Here is a 15,252-nt window from a genome sequence, read left to right as displayed (position 1 = left end):
TGATAAAACTGTCTCTGACACCAAAACAATTGTGGCGAGTGGAATTTTGTTTGGGGTACTAAGCTGATTACATCATCAACAGAAAGTAGTTCCAATGAAAACTCTTAACAAGGAGATTTGTGGAGTATCCAGAGAAACAGGGACATAGTTGCTGGAAAGATAAGTTGAAAGACAAATAAAACCAAAACTATCTAAGTTTTCTTTTTAATTTAAGTAAAGTCATTGCGTCGTTTTGGATCATAACATACTGCGTGTACGTTTGTACAGTTCACAGTGTGACATTTGGTTATGTTGTCACAGTTTGGGAATTTGGGATTTTTTACTCATCTTTTAGGAGAAGCTGCACTCGTCACACATTGAAATGACAAATCACTGTGAAGCCAAATTAAGAAAAAGCCAGCGTTGACCAGGGAGGATGTTGAGGGAGTCTCGTCACAATCAAAACTTTTTGTCTTAGTCAGTCTGACACAGAAGCCTAATTAATGTTTGGCTAAATGGAGGCACCAATCAGAACATGTCAGTTTCCTGCTGGGGAAGTATTGGAGCAACTGCATTGGGATTAAAAGATGTGATTGAATTAGGCACCACCACACAGGGAGGCAGAGAAATGGAGAGCATGGATGGGAGGCTTCAAGTCATATGATTCTGTGCAACTGTGAAGTTTGTGCCCTCTGACAGGAGTTCTGTTGATGATTTATTACACACAGAACTCCCTGTTCCTGTCCTTGCTTGCCTGTAAATGCACTGCGTAGGATGTGTCTCATTGGGCTGATCTATTAGCCAAACAATACTCAGCATGTCAGATGTTTCCTCAACTCTGCCTTGGACACATGCAGGAATATCCCCCCACTTTGCTCTTCTTCTTCATCATTCTTTTAGTTTTGCAGTAGGGAAATTACTCCTCTGAGCCTCATGGATGAAAGTATTTTACTTTGCAAACATAGTAAGACACCTGATGACTCACATGTTGTATGTTTAATGCAGAAAGACAAAGTACTGTATAGTCACACTGAGATATTTTTACCTGGATTTTCAATCTCTGCCAACAAGAAGTGACTGCAGATGGAATGAAATAAGATGTAATGCAAATATGCTGATCACAGTGCTGCTTAGATTAGATAGCCTACTTAATTTTGTTTAAAAAATGAAAATAATGCAAAACTGTAACCATACCTATAGTTTGACACATACCAATTTGCTACAAGAAAAACCTAATAAAAACCTATTAATTCAGTAGCAGCACTGCTCATTGCTTGAGGTCCATCTCAGTGGTTGGTATTTGACTGAAATGTAGCATACAAATATTAAATATATCCCTTCCTGCATATTTTTCATGTACTTGCTAATTTGTGGTTAGCATGTACTTGCTAATCTGTGCTAGTAAGGCAATATGCTCATGATGACAATGCAAACATGGTTAGCATGTTTAGCAGGTATAATGTTTATTATGTTCACCATCTTGGTTTAGCATGTTAATATGTGTTACCATATATCTGTGCACCAGAACTGTTTTTAAGTCTTTTGGTCCAAGTCTGCGTCAAGTCTCAGGTCTTTGAGATGTGACTTGCAAGTCAAAAAAGAAGTATTTTGTTCTATCAAGGATTTCAAGGAATTCCATTAGCAGATGGCCAAAATCAAAACAGATACTTATGTAGAGTTCAATGTAGTGTTTTCATCGGAACACATCCTTGCTTGGTCACATTAAATCAAGGATCAGTGACAAGTTGTGATGATTAAGCAGCATAGTGTACTTAAAACTGATTTACTGTAAAAGTATTAAGAAACAGTCTGACTCTGGTGCTTTATTCTGGCGCTAGCAGCTGCAACTGAAAATGTGTATTGGGTTATGGAGACATTGTGCATATGTGTTATGTTATTAATTATTTTTGACAGTTTGGCAGTGCTCCAAAAGGCTCAGTATGTCCAGTGTAGCAGTACAGTGCATTTGGACCATGGTGGTGGACCAACCAACTGGTCATGTCACATTGCACTAGTTACAAAAACAACAGAACAAAAATGGAAAAAAAATGTGATGCATGACAAATCTAAAGCTTTTAAGCTGTGATCTATACTACACCGTGTTCAAATTAAACCTTTATTTTATATGTGATGCAAAATTTCAACAAATAAGTGACACGCATCTGTTTGTTTGTTTGTTTGTTTGTTTGTTTTATTTGTTGTATTGCAGTTATTGTCACCATTTGCTGCCTATTCTCTGAGCAACTTGAAAAAATAGGATAGGTGTATGTATGTATGTATATGTATATATGTATGTGTGTGTACACACACACATACATATATACATATACATACACATATATATACATACCTACACACACGTATGTATTAGGGATGTGCAGAGGGCCCAGTATTTTTATTTGTATCTTATTTGTTGAGGCAGCAAAAATTATTTGCATTTGTATTTGTATTCGAATAAAAGTGGAAAGAGGTTTAAAAATCCTGTTTTTGTTTTTATTATGCTTTTAATTTTAGAAAATTAAAGTGTTACATTAAGCATTCATGAAGTGTTCCCTTGGTGATCTCTGGGGAACACCCCCGATTCCGGGAGTGATGTCCAAATTAGGAAATGTGCATCATATAGCTGGTGGATGTGACTCCTCTCGTTGAGACCTGCTGATAGACGTAACAGTGGAACAGAGGAGAGAGACTGACATAGTGACAACTGACCTGTGCGCTGGTATTTAACATGTTTTATTTTTTCTTCCTGAAAACTAATAATTTTTAAAATATTTGTATGAAACAAATATTCGTAAAAAACCCACTATTTGTGCTTTGGTGAATAGCGTATTTGTATTCAGGCACACCTGTAATATGTATGTATGTATGGGTGTATGTGTATGTGTGTGTGTGTGTGTGCATATATATATATATATATATACTACTCTGTATACTGCAGAGTACTGTGTAATCTGTATTTTTTTTTTTCTATACTCCCACACTCCACATACACATTCAGGCCGCAGGGTTGCAGGGTCAAAGCAATCTCAACCTTAATTTTCACACTGGCGCAATACGTGGTCTTTCAATGGGAAAAGTAATAGAATGGAGGATGACAAGGTATAGAATCTCTATGGGTCCACATATAAAGATAATAAAAGAGTGTGTTCATCTGAATGAGAGCGAGAGAGAAAAAACGGTGAGAGGAAGTTGATTGAATGGGAGTCGAGAAAGATGAAGAAGGCAGCTAATGGTGAGGCCTGCAAACAAGATGATCTGGTGATGAAGAGAGAGAGAGCGAGAGAAAGAGAGAGAGAGAGAGGTGGGGTAAACACAAGCACTCAAATACGGAAAGTCGAGGCAGCTGTGACACAGTGGAGCACTAAAGCAGCAAGATAAAGTGCCAGAATAAAGAGGAATATGATGATCACACATCTTCTTACATTTCTTCAAATGTTGTTCATCTTGTCAAAAAGAAGAGGATAAATACCTGGAGGACTCCACAAATTACAGGTGATTTTTTATGTTATTAACATGAACTTGTCTTAATAATTATACTTGCATGTTAAATAGGTAAACAAATCCAGTGTGGGAATCTAAACAAAATTCTTTCTGGAATCTGTGTTGAGCTGGACACAAATTTCTAATCCACAAACACTTTGACCGCTTTGTTAATCTTGAAGTCATTTTTCTGAGTGTGAAGACAAGCAAGTATACCAAACATAGTCAAAAAATATAGAAAGTTACATGTCTAAGCCGAAGAGAACACTCATTTGAAAGGATTTTATTGCTGCTGTGGTGATTCATCATCTACCATTCATTAATCAAATGGATTAGACAGCTTTTTGTCTGCATGCTGCTTCCACATATAAACATAATGAACATAGTTTCACTGCTAGTTTCTGTAGGTGAGGGCTACAGTAATTTACAACTGCCTGGTAACAGGAGTCTGCGTTGTGAATACTGTATATGAAATGGTGAACTGAAATTAGTATATCACTGTTTAAGTATTACATGCCTTTGGGGGGGATTCTTTTTTGGTAGAATGTAAAGTGTAGGGGTCCAAATATATTGTTATATATCTGAATACTATTGCAATTAATAGAGTCAGTAGCAAGAAATCATTGTTCAAGTCCAACAGCCCTCAAATGTAGTGTTTGAGGAAACATAAGTAGCCGCAAGCAACAAAAAAACATTCTGCCCTATTACTGGCTCTCATTCTGAGTCTCATTTTCATTCTGATTCTCCACTTTCATAAGACAAATAGGAATTTTGTGGGCAACAAGGTAACAGTGTAATGCATCTGTGCCTTTCTCTGCTTAAAGGAGTATTCCAGGCTGATTTAGTATTCCACTTCCAAAAGGTTTGGGGGACTCACAGGATGAGGATTTAAATCTCCTCTCTTTTAGTCTTTACTATGGGTCAAGCTCTAAATCCACTGGATCCTACAATTCCCATGATGCCACTGGCTAATGTCTTTTGTTAGCCCATCATTGCCTGGTGACCACATTGGGGGGCAGGGACAACCACATCTTTCAAACTCCACATCTCCAGTTTTTAATGTAGGTTTTCTGTTATAGACTGTCAGTGAGTGTAAGCTGAATATGAAAAAACAACCCAGATGATGTCATCAGGGTAATTTTTTCAGAGAGCTCCCTCCAGAGCCACAACAGCCACACGTTAAACAATTGTTTTCACAGGCTGAGCAGCACTCCTCATGATGAGTAAACTGAACTGCATTTGTAAAAATCAATGAAGTGCCCCTTTAAAATCCACAGTCTCTTTATTCTTCCCATTAGGTTTAAAATCCATCCAACCTTCCTGCCAATCACCAAGATGCTAGGACTGAATTGCTCCTATGCAGCTCTTTTCACAACTGAGGACACAGTTTTCAATGGCTCAGGCTGCCCTGAAGCTGCTGTGATATGCGGGATGAATATCTCCTGGTTATTGGCTAACAGTTCTGTGCAGGATGTAGAAGAAATGTGCATGAGCGAGGAGGAGTACCTCGCCTTACGAATGGGGCTTCCAAGGTCCCCTGTGTTCCTTCCAGTCTGTGTCACCTACCTCATCATCTTCATGGTGGGCGTCCTGGGCAATGCCCTGACCTGCACGGTCATTTTGCGCTACAGGGTGATGCAGACGCCCACCAACTACTACCTGCTAAGCCTGGCGGTGTCTGACCTGCTAGTTCTGCTGTTTGGCATGCCATTAGAGCTCTACGATATGTGGCAGAACTACCCTTTCCTGCTCGGGGAGGTTGGCTGCTACTTCAAAACCTTCCTGTTTGAGACTGTGTGCTTCGCCTCCATCCTCAACGTCACAGCACTCAGTGTGGAGCGTTACTTGGCGGTGGTGCACCCCCTCAAAGTCAAACACATGACCACACGTGCCCATGTCAAGAGGGTCATCATCATGCTGTGGGTGCTGTCCATGGTGTGTGCTGTGCCCAACACAAGTCTGCATGGGATTTCGGTGCTGCCGCCAAAGTTTGGACGACAGTTCCCTCGATCTGCTATGTGTTGTATGTATAGAACTGTTATTATTGCTGCACTTGCAGATAGAAAGGGCTTTGCATTGGTATATTAAAGTTGAGATGAAATGAAAAATGCCTTTTTAACCCTTTTAGATCACATCCCTGGTCATATTGTGCACCTATTTAACAATATATGCCAAAAAAATACAATTCTTATATCAAAATCCAATCATGTTTTCTTCCTGTAAAACAAAATATGACATGTCCTTATATAGGCTTGAACCAATCAGTTTCAACCAATAACATCATGACATCCACCCATCAATCAGTCTTCAAGTTTTAGCAGCACAGAGCTAAGATTTATTATGACACGCCCACTTTTCAATGTTCAAATCAAATTCCTCCCAGCGTTATGTCCCCCCGTCTATCCTGTTTCACTCGGAAATACATCACGATACGAAAGCTAGATACTCTCAAAATGCTGTTTCATCTGAACTTTAATCTATAACATCCATGGTGTACCTGGGATCATGCCCAGACTCAAATCTTCTTACTGTTAATAAAATACAAATCCATCTCAATCCTCAGCTTTGGTCAAGCCCCCCTGGATGTACAAGCTGATCATCCTGATTTCCACGCTGGCCTTCTTCTTCCTGCCCATGCTGATAATCAGCATTCTCTACCTACTTATTGGCATGCAGCTGCACAGGGAGAAGGTATTGACCATGGTGGACAACAGGTGCAGCTTTGGATCCGACGGTCTCTCTAGGTCCCACAAGCAGAAGATGTGCAAACGCAACGTGCAAATTACCAAAATGCTGTGTGGGTGCCATTTTAATTGTTTTCTCCAAATTACCATGGAGCAGAAAACAGAATTTGAATTGACTGTGTGTATGTGTGTACAGATATGAATATTAATATCCATTGGGGCCATATGCATTTGTTATTTTTCAGCCTATTTTCCATTTTACTATTTTTAACTTACATGCATATCTGTCTCAGCTTTGTCTTGTCGTCTGTCACACGCTGGTGATTGAAGACATGATTTGCAGCATTTCTAGGAATATCATGGATGTGTGCATGTGTGGTTACATTTGCCTGTTGTCTATCTGTCTACCTTACCCTATCCAGGTGTGCTGGTGGTTGTGTTTGGCTTTTGCTGGGCTCCCTTCCACGTGGACCGCCTGATATGGAACTACATTGACAATTCATTCGAACAGCACGTCAAGATCTTTGGGTATATCCACATTGTCTCCGGAGTCTGCTTCTACTTGAGCTCTGCCATCAACCCCATCCTCTACAACCTCATGTCCACCAGGTTCAGAGAAATGTTCAGTCACGTCTGTTACTCTAACACCTGGAAGCCAAGCTCTAGCATACAGATGAGCCAACGTAGCGCCTTAAGCGAGAGAACAACCTGTGGTTAGAAATGAACTTAAACCTCTTTGAGCAAATCTGCGGCAAAGCAAGTCGAAGTACATTTAACACAGATGAGTGACAAATTAAAGCAAAAATCAGAATAAACTTGATTGCAGATATTTTCCATACAGGGCACAAGGGCTCATTGAATGGTTTGATGACTACAGCATAAAAATGATGTGAATTACCTGCTATGGCTTAAGAAGTCACCAGATTGCAACCCAATTAGACAGCTGTGGGAGATTTTGGACCAACATGTTAGAAAGGAAAGGAGCAAAATAAGGGAACATATTTTGGAAGAACAGTGTTCAAGAGACTTGGAGAATCTTTGCCAAGAAGCAGTGAAGCGGTTTGGGAGGCTTGCAGTGCCTCAACAGCTTACTGAGGCAATTATGTTGGTTTTTCCTTAGATTTTAGTCACCCTTTTGTATATAAAAGCAGCCTAGAGACTTGAAAATGGGAAGGTCTTAGTCCCACATAGAAAGATATCACTCTACACATGAAGGTGACGAGATGTTGCCCTAAAGATTTCTTGCATGCTGCAAATTTTCTGTATATTTAGACTCTCCTACTGTGTTTGGAGGTCCTCCAAGCTGCAGAAATACACAGCAACAGTGTTTAGATGAACAATGAAATTATCATACAAATGATACAACCGCATTTTGATGAATATGTAATGTAACCCATCCGCTTCCTCAAAAGTAAATAATTTCTGTTTGGGTATTAGGTGAATGTTTTCATTGTATATACTGTATAATGTGAAAGGAGTCATTTCCATCCTTTCCCATTTCCTGCTGTACAGCTCCCAGTGCCGACATTAACATGCTTTCACGGCAAAGAATGAATGTATATTAACTCTGGTGTGTAAGCAAGAGTGCTTTTTTTGTCTGAACACTGGGAATGAATGTGAGGTGAAAATGAAAGTCAATTAGGTATAAGAGAGGAATAAACCTGGATGGTTTGTTTGTGGTATTTATAGCCTGCTGTGACAAAGCTGAATAGTCATGTGCCTTACAAGTATTCAAATTCTATTCTGAAAATACTTGGGGTAAAATGATTTTATAAGCCAGTTGCCACATACTGTGGCATATTTGATAAGTGTACTGTGTAATTAGTCATACAATGTACAAACATACTGTTTTAAACATAGTGAAGAAAATATCCATCGTAATTTTAGAAAGTACGTAAAAGCTTTTAATGGAGCTTATAAATGTATTGACAGATTCTCTTAAAGGCAGCACCTGTATATAGGACATGTGAATATTTATCAACTCTTGTATTCATGCACAGGATCTGTGGCAGCGCTCTCGACTATTTAATGAAAGCATGTATGTTTTTCTCAATGTGTACCCTTGAAACAGCCATATGATTCCATGACGTGCTTTTGAACATCAGTGCTGCTGGTAAGATGTGCCGGCAGAGTTATTGAGCTTCATTCACCAACTGTTCATGGAGAAGGAAGTTCTTCTCAAAATCCACTTACGCAGTTTTCACGAAGATTCTGACATTCACCAATGTTCTCTTATTTGGGATTTGTTCTTAATTAAGAACAAATCACACACTCAAGAGCACACTTACACACATTTGAGGGTTGACATGTTCATGTGCAAAATAATTGGTTATTGCGTTTTCTTCAATTCTACAGCTCTATAACATTGTGGGATTTAAATTACAATAATATTTTTATCATTGAAAATATTTGTAATAATTATTTTTTATTATTTTACAAAGCATTATGGTCTTTTAAAACAAATAAACAACAAGAGGATGTGTGTCCTCACTCACTCCAGGGACAACAGACTTGCTGTCCAAGTTCGACAGCAATTAATTGCTTTTTTTTTCTAAAATTAATTTTGCAGTGTGATTACTTATAGCTTACAATTAATCTCAAGAAAGAAACACATCACTTAAGAAATTAAGTTTCAGTGCATGTCTTTATATGTATTATTATATTATTATTTGTATTAATTTCTTCAAGTGTCTCAGAGTGTGTGGTCAGTGTAGAGACTATCTGTGAAGGTGTTTGGGCCTTTCTCTCCTGGTTGTCCAGGATCACATCTGAGATCAGACATGGGACAGTTGAACAGGACCTGGGTGCACACATGGAGGTACTGTTGCAGGAAGGTACTGGCTGAGAGATGCTGGGTTCAGCCTCAGAGATTTGTTGCCTCATCAGGAATCCATATGTAAATAAATGATAAAAATCAAACCATTGTAGTGGGTTTTTATTTTTTTAGGAGGTTTCAGTTATGCAATGTTTGGTCTATGTTGCAAAAACAAATGTTTAAATTTTAAAACTAAGCACTTAGGTAACACTTTCACACATGTTGAAGAGGAGAACACTTATCACACAAATAATCACTGACAGCACACCCGAGAGCAATGTCTCTCCAATAACGGCTCCTACACGCTGGTCCGGCTCAGATAAGTCTCCAGTGGTCAGCATCTCTCTTCTGTCTTTGGCAGTATCTTTTTTGGCCTCAGATTTGAGATCAAAATTTTTTTTTTGCTTCATCAGCTGTGTGCCCTTCTCCGGATACAGCGTTTACTGAATGAGTAATAGTAAAAGTAATCTCATGCATATTTTTCTGTTATTTTATATCCACTTCTGACGCTGCTGCATATGACAGCTCGTTTGATGTTCACTTTCTGCAGCAGAACCTCCACTTCACAACTATTGAAGTTTTTTTTCACATTTGGAGTCCGGTGCTCCACCCTCTTTAGACTTTGGGACTTCTCTCAATTTTTCTTTTCAATTTCTGTGTGTGGTTTCCGTGTGTGCACACAGCCCTGAGGTCTCATGCCCTTTTATGTGGATTGGTGTGGCGTTTACCTCCACTAATTAGGATCACTTGGCATATGCTTTCAACTTATTACGAGGACAATGGGATTCATCATTATAAGAGCATATGTACAAACAATTCTGTGGTTTAAGAACATGTCATGAATCTGATATTTTTAGGACCTTTCTTAAGAAAAAAATTAAGAAAAAAGAAGATATTGGTGAATATTCCTGGTTTAACTCTGAAAGAAATACTGTAAGGAGTCTTTGAACTTGTTTTTTATGTTCAGAGTCCGATAGAGCATCCAGCTCCAGGACAGAAATGTCTCCTGTGTAAACACCAAGTTCTGCCCTGAACAATACAAGTTATTTAGGATTAATAAGAATCTTTCCACTAGGCTGTCTCATTTCAACTTTATGTGACCCACAGTGCAGAAGACATGGTAAATTGTACAAATAGATATGATTATGAGGGGTAGAGAGGGAAGAGGAAAGCTGATGTCACCAGGTCAATAATTTGGAAAGAAAAAATGAAATAATGAATGCGTAGATGAAGTAGGAGGAAGACAGAAGTCAAAGATGAGCTAACTGATGGAAAGTGACAAATCAGTTTGTAATGACAGAGTGTTATCAGTGTGCCACACCAGCACTAATGAACAGCAATCTACCCACAACTTCCATCATCATAACAGTGATGTACACTGTTTACCCACTGGCTCTGCAAATAGATTCATTTAAGAGGCTGCATCACAGTATCGCTCAATAGCCCAGTTATTACTACCACCCATGGCACTTTGATATGACAATATGAAGCAGACAATATCATTTAACTTTAAGGAATTATGTAAGCAGAATGTGGGCGCTGTGAAATTAAAGTACAAATCAAGACAAATGAGAAATATGATGTGTTTCATTTGACTTTCTCCCACAGAAATTAGCAAAGATTTGGAAATGTCTGCATGTGGAAGAACCATAAAATCCCACAATTGGAAACATTAAAAAGTCAATGTGATGCTCTGTAGGAGTTTAAGGAGAGACAAATCGCAAAGTTTTTGGCTTCACATCAGTGCTTTTGTTGTTCAAATCCAACCTTCAGAGAAATTTGTGTTAGTAATTTACATGCATCATCCTGACATGTTTTGACTCATAACATAATGACAAGTAGTGGGTTACAATTTTTAATTTAGAAACTTAATTGCCACAGTGAATGCAACCGTAAACCCATATGTAATGTCTATTAAAGCAGCGGATGATAAGGGATGGAAACCTAAGAGCTACAGCACTCCTACAATATTCTTATGACAGCGAGACAATAATTTGACACGAAGTGAGTGCTAGGAGAGGAAGTAATGTAAAAGTGACAAAGAAATATGAGGATGATGTGAGGTGTCCTGATGTCTTAAGCAGAGAGAAACAACAGGGACTGGGCTGTGACCTATAGCTTTACAGGCGTTGGTGGTGTTAAATTCAGTACCAACAGCCACAGGCAGCACTGCATAAACTGAACTTAAAGCTGCACTAATCAATATTTTTATATTAACAACAGATCAATTGTTGTAATGTGTAATGTAAAAGCGGCTGCTGTATATAGGCAGCTCCCCTTGACTTTATAGAGCTTGTTAGCGTCTTTTACAGCCCACAAATTAGCTGTCACCCACTCTCATCTACCTTGTTTCTGGCAGTTTTCTGCTAAAGCTACTCTATGTTACCTGCTTAGCACCAAATGGCGAACAAACTGTTAATGGTTAGTTAGTGAATGGTGGAAGAGTCAGATATTTTTCTTAGAAGTTGGTGGAGACAAAAACGGAGCTAAAAGGAGAGTGAACATTGGACTTACATTCACAAGGTGGACAGAAACATGATTCCAAATGAAGGTCTATTTTGCTCAGTGTCCAGCAGACAAACAGCAAAATGAGCGTTCAATAGTGTAACTAGGCAACTTCATCATGTCAACTTTATAAGATGGTAATATGTCAGTGTTGTGGTCACAGCTTGCCCCCTGGAGGCTGAAATAAAACAAAAACAAAAAAACACAATTAATGCTACTTTTGGCTCAATTTAGATGCACTTACAAGATTAACAGCTCTTATATTTGGGTTCCTGTAATTGCAAAACGCTTCTTCTTCTACATTTCTGCAACTTCTTAGCTTCACATCCTTTAAACATGAGCAGCTAAAAAGCCTTCAGATTTCTTGCTTGATTCATTCTTTGACATTAAATCTACTAATAAAGAAACCATAGGGTTAATATACTCCCAAATTTCTATATACTGTATATTGTGTATATGTTTTTACAGGTTTTGAGTGACTCTGTCTACACTGGAAGAGAAGCGATAGCAGCAGTGCAGCAGCGGTAGCATCGGTCCTAAACCACTAAATTAACTTAACACAAATCTCTGTTTTAAATGTAGTATAAGTCCTCATTTCACCACTTGTGAAACTATTAAAATGAGAAAATGATATATATTGTATATATATATATATACAATACTGTGCAAAAGTTTTAGGCACTAAAAGTCCATTACAGGACTCTTTTTTCTTCTTGTTGATGAAGATAGTTCTTTATAACTGTGGCTGTATGTTTGGGGTTGTTGACATGCTGTGGAATACATTTGGGACTGATCAAAGGCCTCCCTGATGGTATTGCGTGACGGATACGAATCTAAACATCTAAAGTGCCTAAAATGTTTGCATAGTGAATCACTGTTTAGCACTGTTGCCTCACCCAATATAAACCTACAGTGTTATTTTTGTATGCTTTCCATGTTCTCTCTGTGTGTGGTTTTCTTGTCACAGTCCAAAGACATGCAGGTAAGGTTGATTAAAAAACTCAACATAGGGTGTATCATTGGCCTCTCAGCTAGTGCATGCTACCACCTCCTCCTCCTCCAGTGACCCTGAACACAAGAACCAGGTGTAGAGAATGAATGGCTAGAAAATAATTGTGGAAAAATGCCAGAATACAAATATGTGGCCTCTGATTCCAGGAAAAATGTAGAGCTATGATGAATGAATTTCCCTTTAAAGAAACCTGGTCAGTGAATGATAATGTAAGAAATCCTATTTGAAGGAGTTTCCTCTCCCTCCCTCCTGTAAATTGCTTGTACCGACCAGTACTGGGGTGTCAAGGTTGTTCCACATCATTATTCAGCTGGGTAGCTGGTGCAAATCTCACTTACTTGCAGAAAAATGTATCTAACATTACAGCAAATGTCAGTGTGACTAAAAAGTAATTGAGGAACTGTAAATATTGGTTGATAAAAGGGAAAAGGGATATCAACAGCACATTGATTAAACTCTGGCACCGCTTCCCTGTTTTCATTTTGTCCTTGTTACACCAGTCTTAGTGGGTGAGATTAGCTCTGCACTCAATTTTACACAAGCTATTTCACAAAAGACAAATAAATCCTAGGACTCAGGAGTTCTGCTGTGATTGCATTCTTCCTACGTCTATGATGCTCTTGTGCTGAAATGACTCATACACCTGCAAAGTCAAGTGGGAGAAAGTCCCCAGGAGAGCAGGAGAAAGTCACAGTTCACATATCTCATCTTCTTGTTTTCAGCCACACTAGCAGCTCTAGGGCTGTTGGTCCAACACTTGATAAAATATCTCAACAACTATAGGATGATTCCCATTAAACTTTGTACGTACATTCATTAACCAAATGACTTTGGTGACCCCCTGACTTTTTCTATATTTCCTATATATATAAAATGTCTTGATAACTGTGAAATGGATTACCATGAAATTGGTGCACACATTCATGTCCCCTTCAAGATAAATTAGAACTACTCTGGTGGTCCCAACTACCTGCAAAGCTAATGACATTCCCCTCAGTTGTACTTTGTTTTTAGAGCTAATTAGCTTATGGTAGCATGCAGAAATGCTCTGTGTAATTTTGTAAAATCCCTATGGTGATGTAGTTTTAATAATTCATTGGAAATAAAGCACAGGCCTGGCCAAAAAAAAAAAAAAAAAAAAACCCAAAGAAAAATTTTAACAGGTAAACATCAGCATATTAACATTCTCATTGTGAGCATTTAGCTAAAAGCACTCCTGTGCCTAAGTTCAGCCTCACAGGGCTACTAGCATGACTCTTGACAGTCACCTAGCAACAGGACTACTGAAGAGATGTGAGCATTTAAAAAGTTCAAAGACAGAGTTTATAGTCAGTTTATATGTGAGAAGCAGCACAAGCACAAGAGACGTGATTGGTAGAATTACACAAATGATCTAATTTCAGATGTGTAATCTTCATTAATTCTCAAACCTTTTGTGAAGCCCTAAAAGACTCAGCTGCATATTTTTCTTCCAGAAACCAAAGATCTGCCACAATAATTATGCCAGTAGCTTCAAACCTCAGTGAAAAAATACTATGACTGATCTTCACACAGGAAGTGACTTCCAGTAGTTTTCTGTCACTCAGCCATGAACTTTTTCATAAAGCAGAAGAGCCAGTGTAGTCCACCCACCAAAAATAACTTGAGGATTACCAGCATAATCCTTGATGTATCTATGTTTGTGAAATGTTCGGTGTTATAGTCAAAAATGGATATTCCAGTGGGTCTATTGTTTCAGCACTAGATAAAGAAGTCAGTACATAAAACATGGTGCATGTTTACAGATGCACTACAGCATCTATATATGGTCATCTTCGGCAGCTCATATATCCACACTGGTCACCATTATAACAACAACTCTATTAATGGACTGGTTAGGGGAACACATCGAATAAGATTCATATATACCAAAAGTAGTGATAACTTGTTTTTACTGTACATTTTGCTTCTTGAGTTTAAGCAACAAAATCTAATTTCCTCTAGGAAGGTAATTAGTATGTGAAAACTCAGCCCTTAATACAACTCAATCTTTTCCTCTAATCGTTGTGTGATTTATGTCATTCTGATCTCATGTTCATCTTCAACAGTATGTGGAGGTAAATTGGCCAGTATGAAACTCAGAACTAAGTCCTGAGGAGCTCGAAAGCAGTAAATTAAAGTATATCACACTGTAATATTCTTATTCCCTATAACCATACCAGAGACTAGTTTCAGCTAATTAGTACAAAAAAACAATCTTGGGAGACATGGATCTCTTTCTTCTGAAATGAACTAACATTACAAAAAGGCCCATAGCATAGAGAGAGATTCATATTGTAATTTGCGAAATGGTTTTAAGTGTGTTGTTTCCTGAAGGGATTGTTTTCATCTACTGTTGAGGGTGCAGTTAATTAGGTTGGGCGGAGGTGGTTTTTGTTTCGATGCATTATTATGTCAGTGTTCACTACAACCACATTTGCAATGGTGATGCAACTCAGTCTCTGCTAATGTGACCATATAATACTGTACATATTTGTCTTCTTTTTGTTTCCCTTTTTGGATTAGAGAATGGTTTAAAAAAAGAAAAAAAAAAAATCATGAATATGTGTTTAAGAAACAATCGCATCACTGTGCTGAACTGATAACATTATTTTGAAACACACTGATCTATCACAGTAGCTTGTAGACAACAATACATAAAAGTGTGGCTATACTTAAATGTAAATTAAATTTAAAGATAATCGAGTCTTAATGATTGTGGGTGCATATAATCTTTTAAGTAAAGAACACTCACACAC

General features: G+C 38.3%; 1 protein-coding gene across 1 annotated transcript; it reads left to right on the top strand.

Annotated features, from left to right (window-relative positions):
* The first annotated feature begins 3,359 nt into the window (after positions 1 to 3,359).
* Positions 3,360 to 9,013, top strand: LOC121908940 (neuromedin-U receptor 1-like). Its single transcript, XM_042429275.1, has 4 exons — positions 3,360 to 3,471; positions 4,758 to 5,482; positions 6,023 to 6,256; positions 6,566 to 9,013. The coding sequence occupies exons 2-4, from the start codon at positions 4,795 to 4,797 to the stop codon at positions 6,859 to 6,861; spliced, it is 1,218 nt and encodes a 405-aa protein (XP_042285209.1). The 5' UTR covers positions 3,360 to 3,471; positions 4,758 to 4,794; the 3' UTR covers positions 6,862 to 9,013.
* The last annotated feature ends 6,239 nt before the right edge of the window (positions 9,014 to 15,252 follow it).

This window comes from Thunnus maccoyii, chromosome 12 (genome assembly GCF_910596095.1).
Source record: "Thunnus maccoyii chromosome 12, fThuMac1.1, whole genome shotgun sequence".
Classification (NCBI taxonomy): domain Eukaryota; kingdom Metazoa; phylum Chordata; class Actinopteri; order Scombriformes; family Scombridae; genus Thunnus; species Thunnus maccoyii.
Note: the sequence above shows the minus strand (reverse complement) of the source record. Positions and strands in the feature narration are given on the sequence as shown.